At 45.4% G+C, this 14,913-nt stretch overlaps 1 protein-coding gene across 1 annotated transcript in view; it reads right to left on the bottom strand.

Moving 5' to 3' along the window:
* The window catches only part of YWHAG (tyrosine 3-monooxygenase/tryptophan 5-monooxygenase activation protein gamma), a 29,096-nt gene extending 14,981 nt beyond the window's left edge, over window positions 1-14,115 (bottom strand). The window contains exon 1 of the mRNA XM_035139386.2: window positions 13,537-14,115. Coding sequence (XP_034995277.1) covers window positions 13,537-13,623 — 87 coding nt within the window. The 5' untranslated portion in view covers window positions 13,624-14,115. The remainder of the gene's footprint in view (window positions 1-13,536) is intronic.
* Between the last annotated feature and the right edge of the window lie 798 nt (window positions 14,116-14,913).

The following is a 14,913-nucleotide window of genomic DNA, read 5'->3' as shown; positions in this document are numbered from 1 at the left end:
GATATATGTATCTCTATCACTTAACTGACAGAAGTCCCATCCTCTGAGGCTTCATTCTGAAGTTAGTCAGTTATTCAGTTATCCAAACTTAGACCTTGATTCACTGCTCTAGAAACCCATGCCATGGTATTTAATGGCATCTGATCTACCCTACCCAACCCAGAATTCTATATGACCTCACACTGAGAGCGTTAATTTGGGAACTGCTAAAGGGTTAGAGGCCTAATTTTCCAGAAACATTGGCAGCAGAAAGAGCATTCTGAGATTTGAGGAAAACAAAATTGAGGTTGGCAGGGAATTGAAATACTCAACACCAGAGTATTTCAATATCCTCTGGACTCTTAAATGTAAAAATGCTAATTGCCCCAAACTCAGCTTGCAGCTACAAGGCACACCCACCTTATTTAAGAACAACGGGGTACTCGGCTGTTTGATTTCCTCAAGCTTTTAAGCGCTTATTTACCAGGCTATGAAATGTTTCAAAACCAGAAAACATGCAAAGTCTATCTTAAAAATGCTGTAGTGGCTTTATGTTGTTTGCTAGCTGGGAATTTGGTGTGGCTTATTTATTTTATATATTTATATACACTGCTTAAAACCAAAACACGCTAAGCAGTCAACGAAGAGAGGGGACAACAATGAAAGCCAAGCAGACAATAAATTCCAAAAAATACAAAATGTAGCTACACTTCAGAGAAACACCCACCCTTTTAGCCTGGATCTCTGGAAAGTGAGAAGCATGCTCTATGTATCGGTGTTTCTAGTGTCACTCCTCTGGCCAAGGATTGGACCACCGTAGCACACTTTACATTTTCTCGCCCTTGAAAGTGTTCAGAAGCTAGCCTAAGACAAAGCCAGCTTGTCTGAAGGAACGTCTCAACTTGGTATGAAATAACCAGGGTGACAGCAGACCATACATACTCCTGCCGTATCAATTATGATTAAGGGTCTTCTCAGGGGCAATTCTGAATTTCCTCCCAAGGTTCATCACTGTTCATAATTCCACAAACGGACCAAGACGTTCCCTTGCGTCATCGAAAGTCTTCAAAAGGAGCTGAATCATGTCAGCTGACTCTGCTATTCTGCAATGTTACTGTACTGTACATTTACAGAAACCTGCAGGCAATGTATGGTTAGTTATCCATTACAGGGAGGCCCAGCCTCCTCACTTCTGCTGTTCTGCAGCTCCCAACTATGTGACCTCCTCCTCTCCTGCCATTTCCCACCCCATACCTTCTCTCCCATCGGAAACACCTCCCCTCTTTTAAATCTTTTCTTACGCTCACCTGCTTTCACCTACCAGCTGCCTTCAAGACCCTGCCTCTTCCTTTCCTATTCACGCAGAGGTAGGGAGAAGTGGTTTTTTATGCCTACATTTTTTTTTACTGCTACAATTTTCCGCAGAAAGCTTTCCATTTCTTTCTTTCTTTTTTTAAAGTTTCCTAAAATTCATTTGACTCACGGTTTACTTGTAAACCAGGGGGAAGACACCAAATAAGGCATATACCCTGTAATAATTTCAATAGCTGTCACAGCACAATTTTGCACTGGCTTGTTTTTATTACCATTCGACTATTTGGGACGTTCTTGAGGAGGAACCCCCCCCCCAATGTAAAAATGAATGCCCCAATTCCATCATTCCTACAAGGGCTATCTGCTTATTGGCAACGTCGAAACGATCACCAGCAGTACAAAGGTGTCTCACGATTGGTCAGCATCACAGGGTTAACAAGATAGGTGTGGAACTTTCAGCCTGAGAAGAATACAAGGTTCTGCACTAAAACCCCTGTCACTTTTTCTTTAAAACAATACCTCTTAAGTTATTTGCTTCCCATCACCAGCCCTCCGCCGGGGGGGGGGGGGGGAGGGAGGGATCAGCAGCCTAAACCAGGCATGGCCAAACTTGGCCCCACAGCTGTTTTGGGACTACAATTCCCATCATCCCAGATCACTGGTCCTGTTAGCTAGGGATGATGGGGAGTTGTAGTCCCAAAACAGCTGGAGGGCCAAGTTTGGCCATGCCTGGCCTAGACCATCTTTTATCACATGCACAAGCTGGAGATCACACAACCAGTTTATGACACAGGGCTCATTCAAGCAACTGGTTCTGTCACGTGAATGAAGGAGCAAGTGTTTACTCAAGACTACAAAAGCCCAGCAAGTTATTCTCCATAGCAACAGTATTGCATAGTTAAAAGCTTGACTAAATCTGGCTTTTTTTGCTGACATTTTCGCATTACCCACCAGGCAGTATCTGCTTGCTGCCTGAGACAACCTTGTATTTATCCACTTGCCAGGTAGCCAAACCTGAAATTGCACTCAGGAAAGCGACCTGATGGGAGGCCGGACTGACCACTTCTGTGTGCAATATAAAGGGGGGGGGCTATCAAAAAGATAAACCTCCTCCAGCACAGAAACTTTTGCGGTCTTTACAAGGCTGGTGGTCATTGCTGAAGGACAGCTTTATTCTTCCTTTTTCTTTCTACCTGCGGCTGAATACGCCCAAGAAGTGTAGCTCAGCTCTCATTGTGAGTTTGGTGCAAGAAAAAAGATGCGGAAGTATTTATATCCCACCAAGTAGCTCAAGACGGTGTACACAGTTGTCCCCATCCCCAGTTTATCCGCACAACAACCCTGAGAGGTAGGTTAGGCCGAGAGGCAGTGCCTGGCCCAAGGTCACCCAGCGAGCTTCAAGGCCAAGTAAAGCATTTGAACCCTGGTCTTCTAGCCCCTAATCCAACACTCTGATCAATACACCACACTGACTAGTGCTAGCTTAGGAGGTTTAGTTTGGTAAGAATCAAGCATACACTTCCAAAGTTAATATTACTTCTAATATATGGGGCACCATAGCCGCTAGAGGGCCGTGAAAATTTGTGTCTCGGGCTTTTTAGACTCTTCTCAGCCCAATCGCCTTCTAAATCCGGCCCGCGGACGGTCCAGGAATCAGCGTTCTTTTACATGAGTAGAATGTGTACTTTTATTTAAAATGCATCTCTGGGCTATTTGTGGGGCATAAGAATTCGTTCATTTATTCCCCCAAAATATAGTCCAGCCCCCTACAAGGTCTGAGGGACAGTGGACCGTGGACCATGGCTGGAAAAGTTTGCTGACCCCTGCTTTAAACTAAGCTGTGCTGTTACTATGGAGAAGGGAAGGGAGCGTGCCCATTAAAGTCTCCAAGTTCAATGGCCTATAATAATTTTAAGCCTACACATTTCCGCTTAATAGCCTGGCTCTGCACATTTATGACCTGGATCATTAGCTAAAGCCAAGCGGTGCCTCGATGAGGTGATCAGGCAGGGTTCAGGTGTTCAAGCAACACAGCCCCCTACATCCCTTTGTCCTCCTGCCATCCCTGGGGGAGCCCCGCCCGTCAGCACCAGCGCAGCTGCCTCAGAGTCAGCTGTTTGAGAAATCAAGACTTTATCCCAAGTGGGTCGTGGCTCCACTTTTAAGGGGTGAGCAACATTGCAGCCAAAACACAGAAGTCAGTTCTAAAACCAACTGATTGCACTCAGTGTTGGAAACTCAAGATATATAAGTTAACCGCCAACAGCAGAATGTCTAGGCGCCATTTTCCCCCAGTGAAATTTGTTGTTGCTCTTGTTATTCATTTCATCAACACACTATATTTTAAAGACAAGGCCTCAATGCCGTTTACAGCACGTTAAAGCATCAAATCGAAGCTACGAACATGAGTTTGACCAAACTGCGGGAGGCAGTGCAAGACAGGAGTGCCTGGCATGCTCTGGTCCATGGGGTCACGAAGAGTCGGACACGACTAAACGACTAAACAACAACAACAAAAGCATCAAATACAACCATCTAGAATAAAATCAATTCAAGGGAAATATTTCAGATCCTTCTCTAAGTGACACTTTGATTTCCCCATATTTATTTACCTACTTAATTTATAGAGCTGCCACGTAGCAGGAGGACTCTAGGAAGCCAGTGTGGTGTAGTGGTGAGAGTGTCAAGACTAGGACCTGGGAGATCAGGGTTCAAATCTCCACTCAGTCAGGAAGCCCACTGGGTGACCTTGGAGTCACTCACAGCCTCCTAACCTACCTCAAAGGGTCGTTGTCGGGATTAACAGAGGAGGGGAGTGAACCATGTACTCCTTAGAGAAAAGGAGTGGGATATAAATGCAATAAATGAGCTCTTCTGCTTACCTGCTTACCAGCCAGATGGAGATGTCAGTTGCCAACCTGGCATCCAGAGATCTCCACGCAAGTGGAACGACGCCTGTTGCAAAACGCACCTGGCTGATTTCTAACACTGATGCCACTTCAAACAGAAGCTTCCATTTTATTCCACAGATGCAATTTATGTATGCATCCAACACACACCTAAATGGGCCTGTTTAGAACAGGCGCCCCCAAACTTCTACAATTCCCATCTTCCCCGAACACTGGTCCTAGGGATCATGGGAGTTGTAGGCCAAAACATCTGGAGGGCCAGAGTTTGGGGGTGCCTGGTTTAGAATGCCCTGGACTTTTTTTAAAAAAAAAAGTGAATTATTCAGTAATATACATCCAAGATTTTATATTCACAAGAGGTTTAATTGAGCCGATGCACTAGATGTTAACAATATGGGACTGAGCAGCTTTCTGTGCCACTCAGATATTCTAACATCAGGAATTCTCAACAATTCTCAAGGCTTGAGTCTTTTCAACATGAAGCTCAAGGCTTGTGTATTTTGGCACCTCCATTCCCACACTTCCAGGTGAAAGATTGCTATACACATGCCCAATAAAACTTAGGCATTTCTGAAACCCGTTTCCAGGGGGGGGGTTGCTGTGATAGTCCATTGCAAGGGGGGAGGGGAAATGTCACTTTGATATTTGAAGTAGACAATCAGCTCTCTCAAGCTTGTTCATTAGTTTGCAGAATTATCTCATGCTCTACCCAGAACAAAGATTTAATAGACATGCACCTGCACCTGTGACTAGGTTGCATGTGGTGGGGAGAGAAGGGCTGTGCCCCTTCTGATATGGAAGCACAGAGCATCTTGCTAATAACAAAGTTAACATATTAGGAATGTCTCTTCCTCCTCCTGTTCACTGAAAGGTTCAGAGTGTAGAACGGGAACAAAGAACGAGCAATCAAAAGCCACCCAATAGAACCATGTGCAGACAGCGTGAGAATATAGCAGGTAAAAAGGCAAATGCTATATCATACTGAGGAATCAATTTAGGATATTGCATTCTGACCAGTGCTTTCCCTTTCAGCACAGTCTGCTACCGTTCTTCTGGCCCACCCAATGTAACAGCCCAGTAGACATGTCACCTTAAACCACTGTTAAGCTTAGCCATGCTTTAAAGGTGCACACACAGCTAGGGTTTAAAGCAGGTGGGGAAAAACTTTGGTGCTACAGATGTTGCTGAACTCTAACTCCCCCCAGTCCAGCAAGCATGGTCAGTGTCCAGAGATGATGCAAACTGTAGCTTTGCATCATCTCGAGGGCCAAGGGTTCCTCTCAATATACCTGGTTGAAAGGGGCATGCAAGTGAGGCTGCTGTCTAAAAGCAGGGTGGTCCAACATGCAGCCCAGGGGCCACATGTGGCCCTCGATGCTGGGCTTTGGGGAGAAGGCAGGAGGACTCTTGACAGGGTCCTAAAGTCCTCCCACCTCCTTCCCAAAGCCTAGTTAGCACTTTCCCAGCTTTGGGAAGAAAGTGGGAGGACTTTAGGACCCTGCCTTCCAAATGCCTGGTGCTTGGGGCATCCGATTTTCGCCTTACTCCTCCCCTCACACCAGGAGGCCCATAGGTTCCATGTTGAAGTACTCTTGCCGCCTACTTGGTATTGAGATTTGGGGCCATCCTGGTCTAGAGGTATGACCAATTACTGAAGTACCAAGGCACCAAAGGCCAGAAAGCTTTGTGATCTGAGGAACCAGGACTACATAGCTGGAGGGAAGCTAAATACCATCTTTGTTCAGCATTCACTTCAACAGAGGGCCATCAGTAGGTTAGACAGGACTGTGCAGCCTACAGAATGTCACGCAAACTATGAAAACATTAAAGATGCCTTCAGGACAACGGAACATTTCCGCAAAAGGAAAGCATAAAACATTAAAAAGGAACACATCCTTGCCAGCACAGCATAATGTTTAGGCATACAATGCTACCAAGTGGATGAAATGTATCACCAGACCAGGCCAGCAGTCACTGTTGCTGTTGTTTTCCTTCATTCTTCAAAAACCCAAACCTGCCATCTTCCTGCATTCACCAGACTTCAAGAAAGATTAAAAAATAAATAACCCACTGCCATTTTTAGAAACTGCATAAAGTCAAGCTGACTTTGCAACGATTTTTCCCACTCTTCATCTACACAAAAACCTTTCCCTCAAATTACCCAGCAACAGATGACCTGAAAGGCCTCCCTATATAAACCTGCCCAGGTGCTGAGATCCTCAAGTGAGCACCTTCTCTCGGTCCCATCAACATCAGAGGCATGGTTAGGGGTGACACAGTAAAGTGCCTTTTCTGTGGCTGCTCTTGGTATTGCAGAATTCCCTCCCAAGAGAAATCTGACTGTCTCCCTCTTTGCTATCCTTCCGCTGGCAGACTAAAACCCTCCTGCTCAGACAGGCCTTTGGAAACTGAGAAGCAGACAAGGCTGACCACTGGGGGCTGCTGTCAGAGCAAATTGCTTGTCTCTGATGTATTCTAATTATTGCTTTTAGCTAGTTTGTTATTACTTTACTTTGCATTTTATCATGTTTTTAAATGTTGCAAGCGGTCCTGAATCCCAACTTGGAATAATAATAATAATAATAATAATAATAATAATAATAATAATAATAATAATGACATCTTTGGGCAGGGTAGAAGACAAAAAAAGAGGCCTGCTTCTTGTTCACAATCACTGCTTCATCCATACAATCTACTTACTGGTTACTCTTAAGAGGAAAGTGCTCCTATAATGTGCTCCCACTACCCAGGGTCTCAATTGACTTCTCAACACAGAAAGAAAGTTCTGAAGGTTTTCCATCTCAGAGAACTTTCATTTTCATGGACGATCCCATTCTGGCAAGAATGAAACACTGGCTGGCGGCCAAGGCTGGCCACTCCCCGTGGCGTTTTGCTTCCTGACCTAACTGAGACTGGTAGCCGCAAAGGGCAGCTTTCCGATCTATCTTTGTAGAGCTGCAGCGCTCTCGGCGTATGGGTGCATTAAAGGTCACTTGTAACATCACACTTTGCCCTAATGCTATTATTACATTTTGGACACTTGGCCACAGAGAAACATTCGAAAAAGGTTTCCTCGTACTTCTCATCCCAAAGGATGAGTATCGCTTGTTTGCACTTTCTCTGGAAACGCTTGAAATAGGGCAGCACCTTTAGGAGATACAACTAGCCACAAATATTTGTTAAGATTTACGGCAACATTTCAGGTGCTGTTTTACTGGGTTTGTTCTAGGGATTTGTCCTAGGGTATAGGGCGATATACAAATTCAATAAACAACAACAATAATAATTTTTGTGTGGCTTTTACTGCACTGTAATGGTTCTCTTTTCCTCCCTGATTTTAAAACAGGCTTTTAACTTTTTAAATCTTTTCAAGTTGCTTAGAAACACTTGGTGAAGCAAGCAACTAATACACTGAAATAACAACTTCGAACGTAGGAGGCTGCATCAAGATGTGATACTAGTATTGAGGTCAAGGAAACCTGTTAAGATTTTATCTCATTGTGGTACAAAGCAATGCTTTTCAAACTATCCAATGTGATGGACCAGCAACACTCCCCCCATGTCCCAGGGACTGGTACCATATTTGGTTCCCGAAACATGTCACCCAATCTGGGTTGTGGTGGAACTGCCCTGGACCAGCAGCCCAATGGATTGCGGTCCAGCACCAGTCCATGGACCACCATTTTGGGGAACACTGGCTACACTAACATTTAATCTCAAGGGGAGATTACATACAAAAAAAAACCCCTGCAAAGATAGCAGTGACTGCACTTCCTTATTTCAGAGGCAGAGATACTAAAAAAATAAAATGAAGGCCCCTGCACTTTTGAATGAAATCTGAATAAATTCCACAAATGATCCAGTTAGAGCACATCAAAGCTAAAGGCCGCATACAGATGGCATGGTGCAGTTCTTATTAACTAGGAGCTGGGAAGAACTTCCAGCTCCAGAGAGACTGCAAGGAGTCAGGGAGGGGCGAGGCTTTATCTCCATTACAACTAATGGATATTGATCTAGGCATCCTGCAATAGCTGTATGGCAGGCCATGGGAGTTGATCCTGAAGCAGAATTGCTGATGCATCCACATCAAACATGCTTTCAACATATCTGAATTTTAGATTCTAAAATTTGGGGGGGGTGGGGGGTGGGGGGGCAACCTTCTCAGTTTAACGGCTCTTGCACAAAACACTCTCTCATTCCAGTTGCAAAACAGCTACGGTATCACCTTTTATACACAAAGCAAATCAGAATCCTATGCATGGGGAACTTTGCAAGCAATGGCAGGCCCCCAACCTTTGACGATGACAACAATTTCGCCACCCCACCCCCTCGACCCAAGGCCCCAGGGTGGGTTGCAACAATTAAAACACAGAACGTTAAAAATAGTTTAAAGCAACTTGCAATCACAGAAATAAGGTGGGTCCCAAATAAACCCATCTGAAGCATCAAAAGCAAGGCCGAAGAGGTACTTTTAACCAGCACTTGCCAGGTGTGCTAAGGGACGAACTAAACTGTATTAACCTCCTAAATGCATTCCCTGATATCTTTTGGACTAGCAAGTGTGCCAACTGCTAGCTTAAGGAAATGCTGCCAATGGCACTCTCTGGGCAGGAGAATGTATGCCGTGGTCCTTCCATTTTAGCAGAGGACAATTCGTGGCAGCGAGTTGCCTTCACACTAACCCAACTGCCTTAATATTTGACCAGCCAGCAGATGGATGGAGCAAAGTCTTGAAGAGGAGGTCATGCTTCTGAGCTCTTCCCTCTGGACAGTACATACACACTGCCCAACAAATTAATGCTTCAGCAAATTCGTGGGAGATAAAGCTATCGAGAGCTACCAGTCCTGATCACTGTATGCTACCTTCAGGGAACAGAGGCAGTGAAAAAAGTGCTATTGTGCTCAGCTCCTGCGTGTGGGCTTCCTATAGGCATCTGGTTGAGCACTGTAGGAAGCAGGGCATTGGATTAGATGGGCTTTGGTCTGGTCCAACATGGCCCTTCTTACATTCAGGTAAAAGAGGACACACACCAGCAGCACCGTTTTGTGCACTACCTTCAATAAGCCATAGTTGCCCATGCTGACAAGTTGTCTTAGAAGGTAACCACAAACTACAATCAGGATACAGTCTAAATCAGGCATAGGCAAACTCCGGCCCTCCAGATGTTTGGGACTACAATTCCCATCGTCCCTGACCACTTGTCCTCTTAGCTAGGGATGGTGGGAATTGTAGTCCCAAACACCTGGAGGGCCGGAGTTTGCCTATGCCTGGTCTAAAGGCTCAGACTAACTATTAGGCTGCGGGTGCATTTAACTGTAGCAGTGGAGAAGCAATTTTGGGGAGATGTTAGAAGAGACCTAATAATGAATGCCCACTGCAAAAAAGTGAATGGTTAACTACAGTATAGATGGCAATAAAGAGAATTAAGTGCATTGGTTGCAAAAGCAGAAGCTAATGAGGACCTAAAATCCACTGTCCATTCCAACAGGAGGGGTGTCAATCCAAATTCAATCACTACATTTCTGCATTACCTTGGACAAATGCCATTTGTACACTCTCTGCTACCATCTGGGTGCACTGCAGCTTCTACTCTTACACGTGACATCATTGATTTGCTACGGAAATGAGTGTGAGGTCATAAGTCTCCCACACAGCTGGAAGTGGGGTAGAGGGAAATAAGTGTTGCACAGTGGCAGAAGGAGATGGAGAAAAATGTCAAGCGTTAACTCAGCCCCGGTCCATTACGATGGGCTTTAAATTTCCTTTTCCGAGTAGAGCAGGCCAGATCTTTGTGTTGGCCCTAGCAGGAAGCAGTGAGCAAAGATTTCCAAAACAAAAAACAAAAAACCCAGATACTAACACAGCTGGACTTGAGGTGCTGTAACATCCCAGGCTACTGTTTTAGAAGAGATTAGCATTTCTACTTCTTTACACAGATTTATTTGCTTAGTACATTTAAGGCAATTACAGCAATAAAGCAACAGAAATAGAGGGTTGCTGAAAGTATCAGTCTTCAGGTATCATAAAATGAAATGCACATATCTTAAAATATGATATGACATCAAATGGTCCTGCAGAGGGATGCTCAAATATTAACACAGTACTACCATGCCAGCTGATCCCCACCCTAATTATACTGCTAGCTGCATCTTCTGCTCCTAGCTAAGCTTCAGCAGTTTCATATGCTTGACAAACGAACGGTTATGACAAAATGGTGCAATCAGGGAGAGAGCACAGCATCCCAGGCAAGACTGCGACAATTCTGGATCAGTATTCACTATTCATCAGAGACAGAGGCCACCCTGGCTTCTCTTAAAGGCTCAGACCTGACTAACAAGACAAATATAAAGAACCGTTCTCCTCTTTAAAGCAACCCCTCCCTCCCTCTCTCCACCCAGTCTAGCCTCTCTGCAATATGACAAATGCAGAATCTTCTGGAATGACTTGATACTGCCTCCTACGATTGCTTTGTTTGCAAGATCACATCAAAGATTTCTCTCTCCCCCCCCCCTTTTACTTATTGAACACTCAAAGAGGAAACCTGTATTTTAAAAAAACCCTACTTGCACAATTTAAGAACTGTTCCATTTACAGCTGTCGTTTTAAAACATAAAAATTAACAGCACGTCATCATATCTTAACCTCCTTTTTGAAAAGCTAACCTAGATAAATACTAAGATTGCTAGAGATTGAAATCACTGGTCTTTCCGAATTGCATGCCTCTCTCCCTCACCTGAGAGAATAATGTATAATAGTGGGGGGGGGGAGAGAAATAACCCTAGGGAAAGATTTGCCTACTGGTTAACCTACATATCTGATTTGAGCTTTCTGCCTGTACAGTAATACCATACCACTGTGCAAAAGTGTGTTGCAGATCATTTACATCCCCCCAAAATGTAATCTTAAGGACAGCTCTTTGCAATGAAGACAGTTCCTTGCCCTGTCATGAGGCAGATTAAGAGAGGGTATGATAGGTGATTGTGGGTGGGGTTGGCGGGGGGGGGGGTTGAATAGGGAGGGCACAGCAGATGAATTCATGGGAAAGGCACCGCCCAAGCACCAGGGAGGGAGAGATAAAGAGGGAGAGAGGGGGCAGAGGACACAACACAAGTTACATTCTGTCCTTCACTTTTCTCCAATTTCAGGGTGAAACAAGAGGGAACCCATATATAAATTGCACTGTCATCGCCGCCACCACCCCACTTCTCTCCCTCAAAGCAGAAGAGAAACCATTTTTAACTAGGCCCAATGATAAGGCAGAAAAGAGGACATCCTCTTTACTTCGTCCAAAGAGCAAGGGGAAGAGGATGTTGTGCCTAATCTTACAAAGCAACCCCCCCCCCCATCAGACCTGAAATAGAAGCACATGCCTTTTGGTGTGCAAGGTGCGTCTGAAACACTGAAGGTGCTGGGGGGGGGGGAGAGGGGATTTGAGAGCACCTTAAGCCCAGAATAGCATTTGGGGGGAGGGAAATCCACCCAAGGGGGCCAAAATGGTACCTGGACATTTCAATGGGGGGGGCACTGTGCCCTAAGGAATAAATGAGAAATCTGGGGAAGCAGGGACCAAGGAAAGTGTAAGATGGTAAGAGGTTGGGCCAAGCGTCTTCAGGAACAAACTGACATGGAAAAGGACAGGAAAGAGCATCCCTTTAAAAGGGGGGGGATTGCAACTTTAGGGAGGGGCATCTCCAGGAGGGGGGGGGAGAGACAGCATCATGTTCCCTTCCCATTACACTTACTCAGGGAGGGGCATCTGTTCCAGGAATGCTACTTTTATTGTTTAAGGCACCTTTTGAAGCTGCACTTCCCTACCAAAATATTAATGCAGGCAGCAGGTAATAGCAAAACAAGGCAGGCTGCAGGTATGGATATATCTATGGGTGTGAATGTGTGAGGTCCAGTGGTGATGGTTAAAGATGACACTGGCCCCAAGGAGGGGAATTATCCTTTGGGCACATGGGGAATAGAGAGCAAATCTCTTTCTGCTCTAGGCATGGTGGAGAAGAGTTCGGGGCTTGGCTCTGCAAGGCCATTTCAACCTCCCAGGAGAAATGCTTGCAAGGTGGGGTGGAGGGGAGAATGGGAGTGACAAGAGAAGAAACCTCCTTACTCACTCCCCAAAGCATTTCTGTATGGGGCAAGGAAAGGGGTGGACAAGGAGGACGTGTGTGTGTGTACACACACACACACACACACACACAGTAATGCCTCCACAGAGAGCCAGTAGCAGCACCTCCCCCCCCCTTTCAAAATGAAGAGAATTCATCAATGGCATTTCCCCTAGCCATCATTTCATTTGGGATGGAGCAGACTGAAAATCTAAATACATTCTAAAATGGGGGGTGGGGTGGGGGTGGTTCTGTGGAAACATTATCCCCCTCCCTTTAATTTCTTCCCTTTGTATGAATTATTTCTCCCACCCTCAAGACAGAGAAAAAGAGACCCCTGCTTACCACCAACCACCACAAATCAAAGCATTTATGCTTTTGAAGCATGCAGATTAAATAAGTGCATTGGTCCCTTACTGAAAAAGAAACACATTTTCTGTGCAAGAAATAAGACATAGCATACACTCTCCTCTGAGAACATGTCCATTTCTCCCCCCCCATCTTTCTTCCCCCCCCCGAATATGTTGATCTCCCCCTCCCAATAAATTAATATGAGTCCATTTCTCCATTTCTCTTAATAATGAAAAACCCTGTCAATTGCCACCACAGCTCTCCCCATCCAATAAATAAATACATGGTGTGAGGAAGACAAAATTCTCTCACCCTACCAGAAACACCCCCTCCCCGTGTCAAAAAAAGAGAGAAAAGGCACATTATCCTCCATCAGTCAGTGAACAAATCTGGGGAAAGGTTGCAAATTCTCTCACTCCCCCCTGCATCTCCAATAATATCCACCAGAAGCAATATATTCTACACGTTGATTATTTTAATTTACAATAATAATCAATACGTTAACATTTTGATTTCATGTATTTATGCACATTAAGGAGGGGTGAATTATCTGACCCACTAAATGAAGAATATTAACCATTAGACACATCCTACTCCCCTCCACTCAAAAAAAGAAAATTGGGATGGGGAGCCCGGTAATCCCCTTCTTTTAAGAATATCTCCCAGAAATACCCCCCCCCCAGAGGGGGAAAAACTGAATCCCCATCCTCTCAATAAAAAAGGGTGGCACCCCCCTCCCCCCGCAACAAAGGAGGCAGACGGGAGGGAGGGGAAAGGGGAAAAGGAGGAGGGAGGGCCCTTCTGCGGTGGCGGCCGCGGCGGCAGCAGCAGCGGAGGAAACCGGGAGGAGGAGGGAGGAGGATAGACTCACGTTCTTCATGGCGGCCGCCATGTCGTCGTATCTCTCGGCTTGCTCAGCCAGCCGGGCTTTCTGCACCAGCTGCTCGCGGTCCACCATCTTTCTTATTCTTTTTAATTCTTGGCTTGGACTTTTATCAAAATAATAGTAGTAGTAATAATAATGGCAGCAAAGCTATCTCTCGTTTATCCCGACCGCGCGCTGAAGATGAGAGAGAAACGCAAAAACAAAACGGGAGGAGGAACGGGAGAGAGAGAGAGGAAAAAAGGAAAGGTGGAAATGGAACGAGAGGCAGGCGCGCGCGCCAATCAGGGCCGGCCGAAGGCTGGGCGCGCGCGTAGCAGGCAAGCAGGCGGTTAAGCTGCTTGCTGCTGCTGCTGCTCCTCCCGCCGCTGTTCCCTGAGCGCGAGACGAACTTTCGCTTCTTTCCCCCCTCACGCTCGCGCCGCTACTGCTCTCGCTCTCGCACGGCAACAACAGCGGGCTGTAGTAGCTGCGGTGGCTGCACTCGGGCGGCGTGCGCATGCGCCCCTATTTCTCCTCTCCCGTCTCCCCTCCTCTGAGGGATCCTCCCGCAGCACGTAGACTCCGCCTCCCCCTCCCCACCAGAGCCCCTTATTGGAGCCGCGCGCTCCTCCTGCCCCCCGCCCTTTTTTCCTTTGCCTTCTAAAGGAAAAGAAAGAGGCGCCAAACCGCCGCGGTTCTCTTTCCCTCCTCGCTCACACCCCCAACCGCCTCACAAAGACCATCCCACCGCCAACGCGAAGGGCACCATGGGAGTTGTAGTTTGCTCTCTGTCCGAGGGCGTTAAAGCACGCTTTGAGTCCGAGGGAAAGCCCTCTGAGAGGGAGCCTCCATTTCCCATAAAGCAACGCGTGCCTCGCTCTTAGGACGAAAAATTGTATTTATACGTATACTGTACAAATATCGATACTGTACTACTGTATTGTCTTTATACGTATACAGTATATACATATACGTAGGTATATATACAGGTGAAACAAACTCGAAAAATTAGAATATCGTCGAAAAGTGCATTTATTTCAGTAATGCAACTTATTATTTTTAATTTTTCTTTTAATTTTTACAAATGCTTTCTTTTGGAAATTCCACAGTAATAAAACAAATAGTTACAATAATACAAAAATAAACAAAAATAATGAAATTCCATTTCATTAATTACATTCCATTTATCATTGACCCACCTAACGACAAATAATTACAATTACAACATATAAAGGCTCGACATATCTTGCTTTGCATGTCATGCATCTATCTCATATATTGGTTTCACCTTTTAAGTTGCATTACTGAAATAAATGCACTTTTCGGCGATATTCTAATTTTCCGAGTTTCACCTGTACATATACATATGCCTACACATTCATA

The sequence above is a fragment of the Zootoca vivipara genome, chromosome 15 (assembly GCF_963506605.1).
Source record: "Zootoca vivipara chromosome 15, rZooViv1.1, whole genome shotgun sequence".
Taxonomy (NCBI): domain Eukaryota; kingdom Metazoa; phylum Chordata; class Lepidosauria; order Squamata; family Lacertidae; genus Zootoca; species Zootoca vivipara.
Note: the sequence above shows the minus strand (reverse complement) of the source record. Positions and strands in the feature narration are given on the sequence as shown.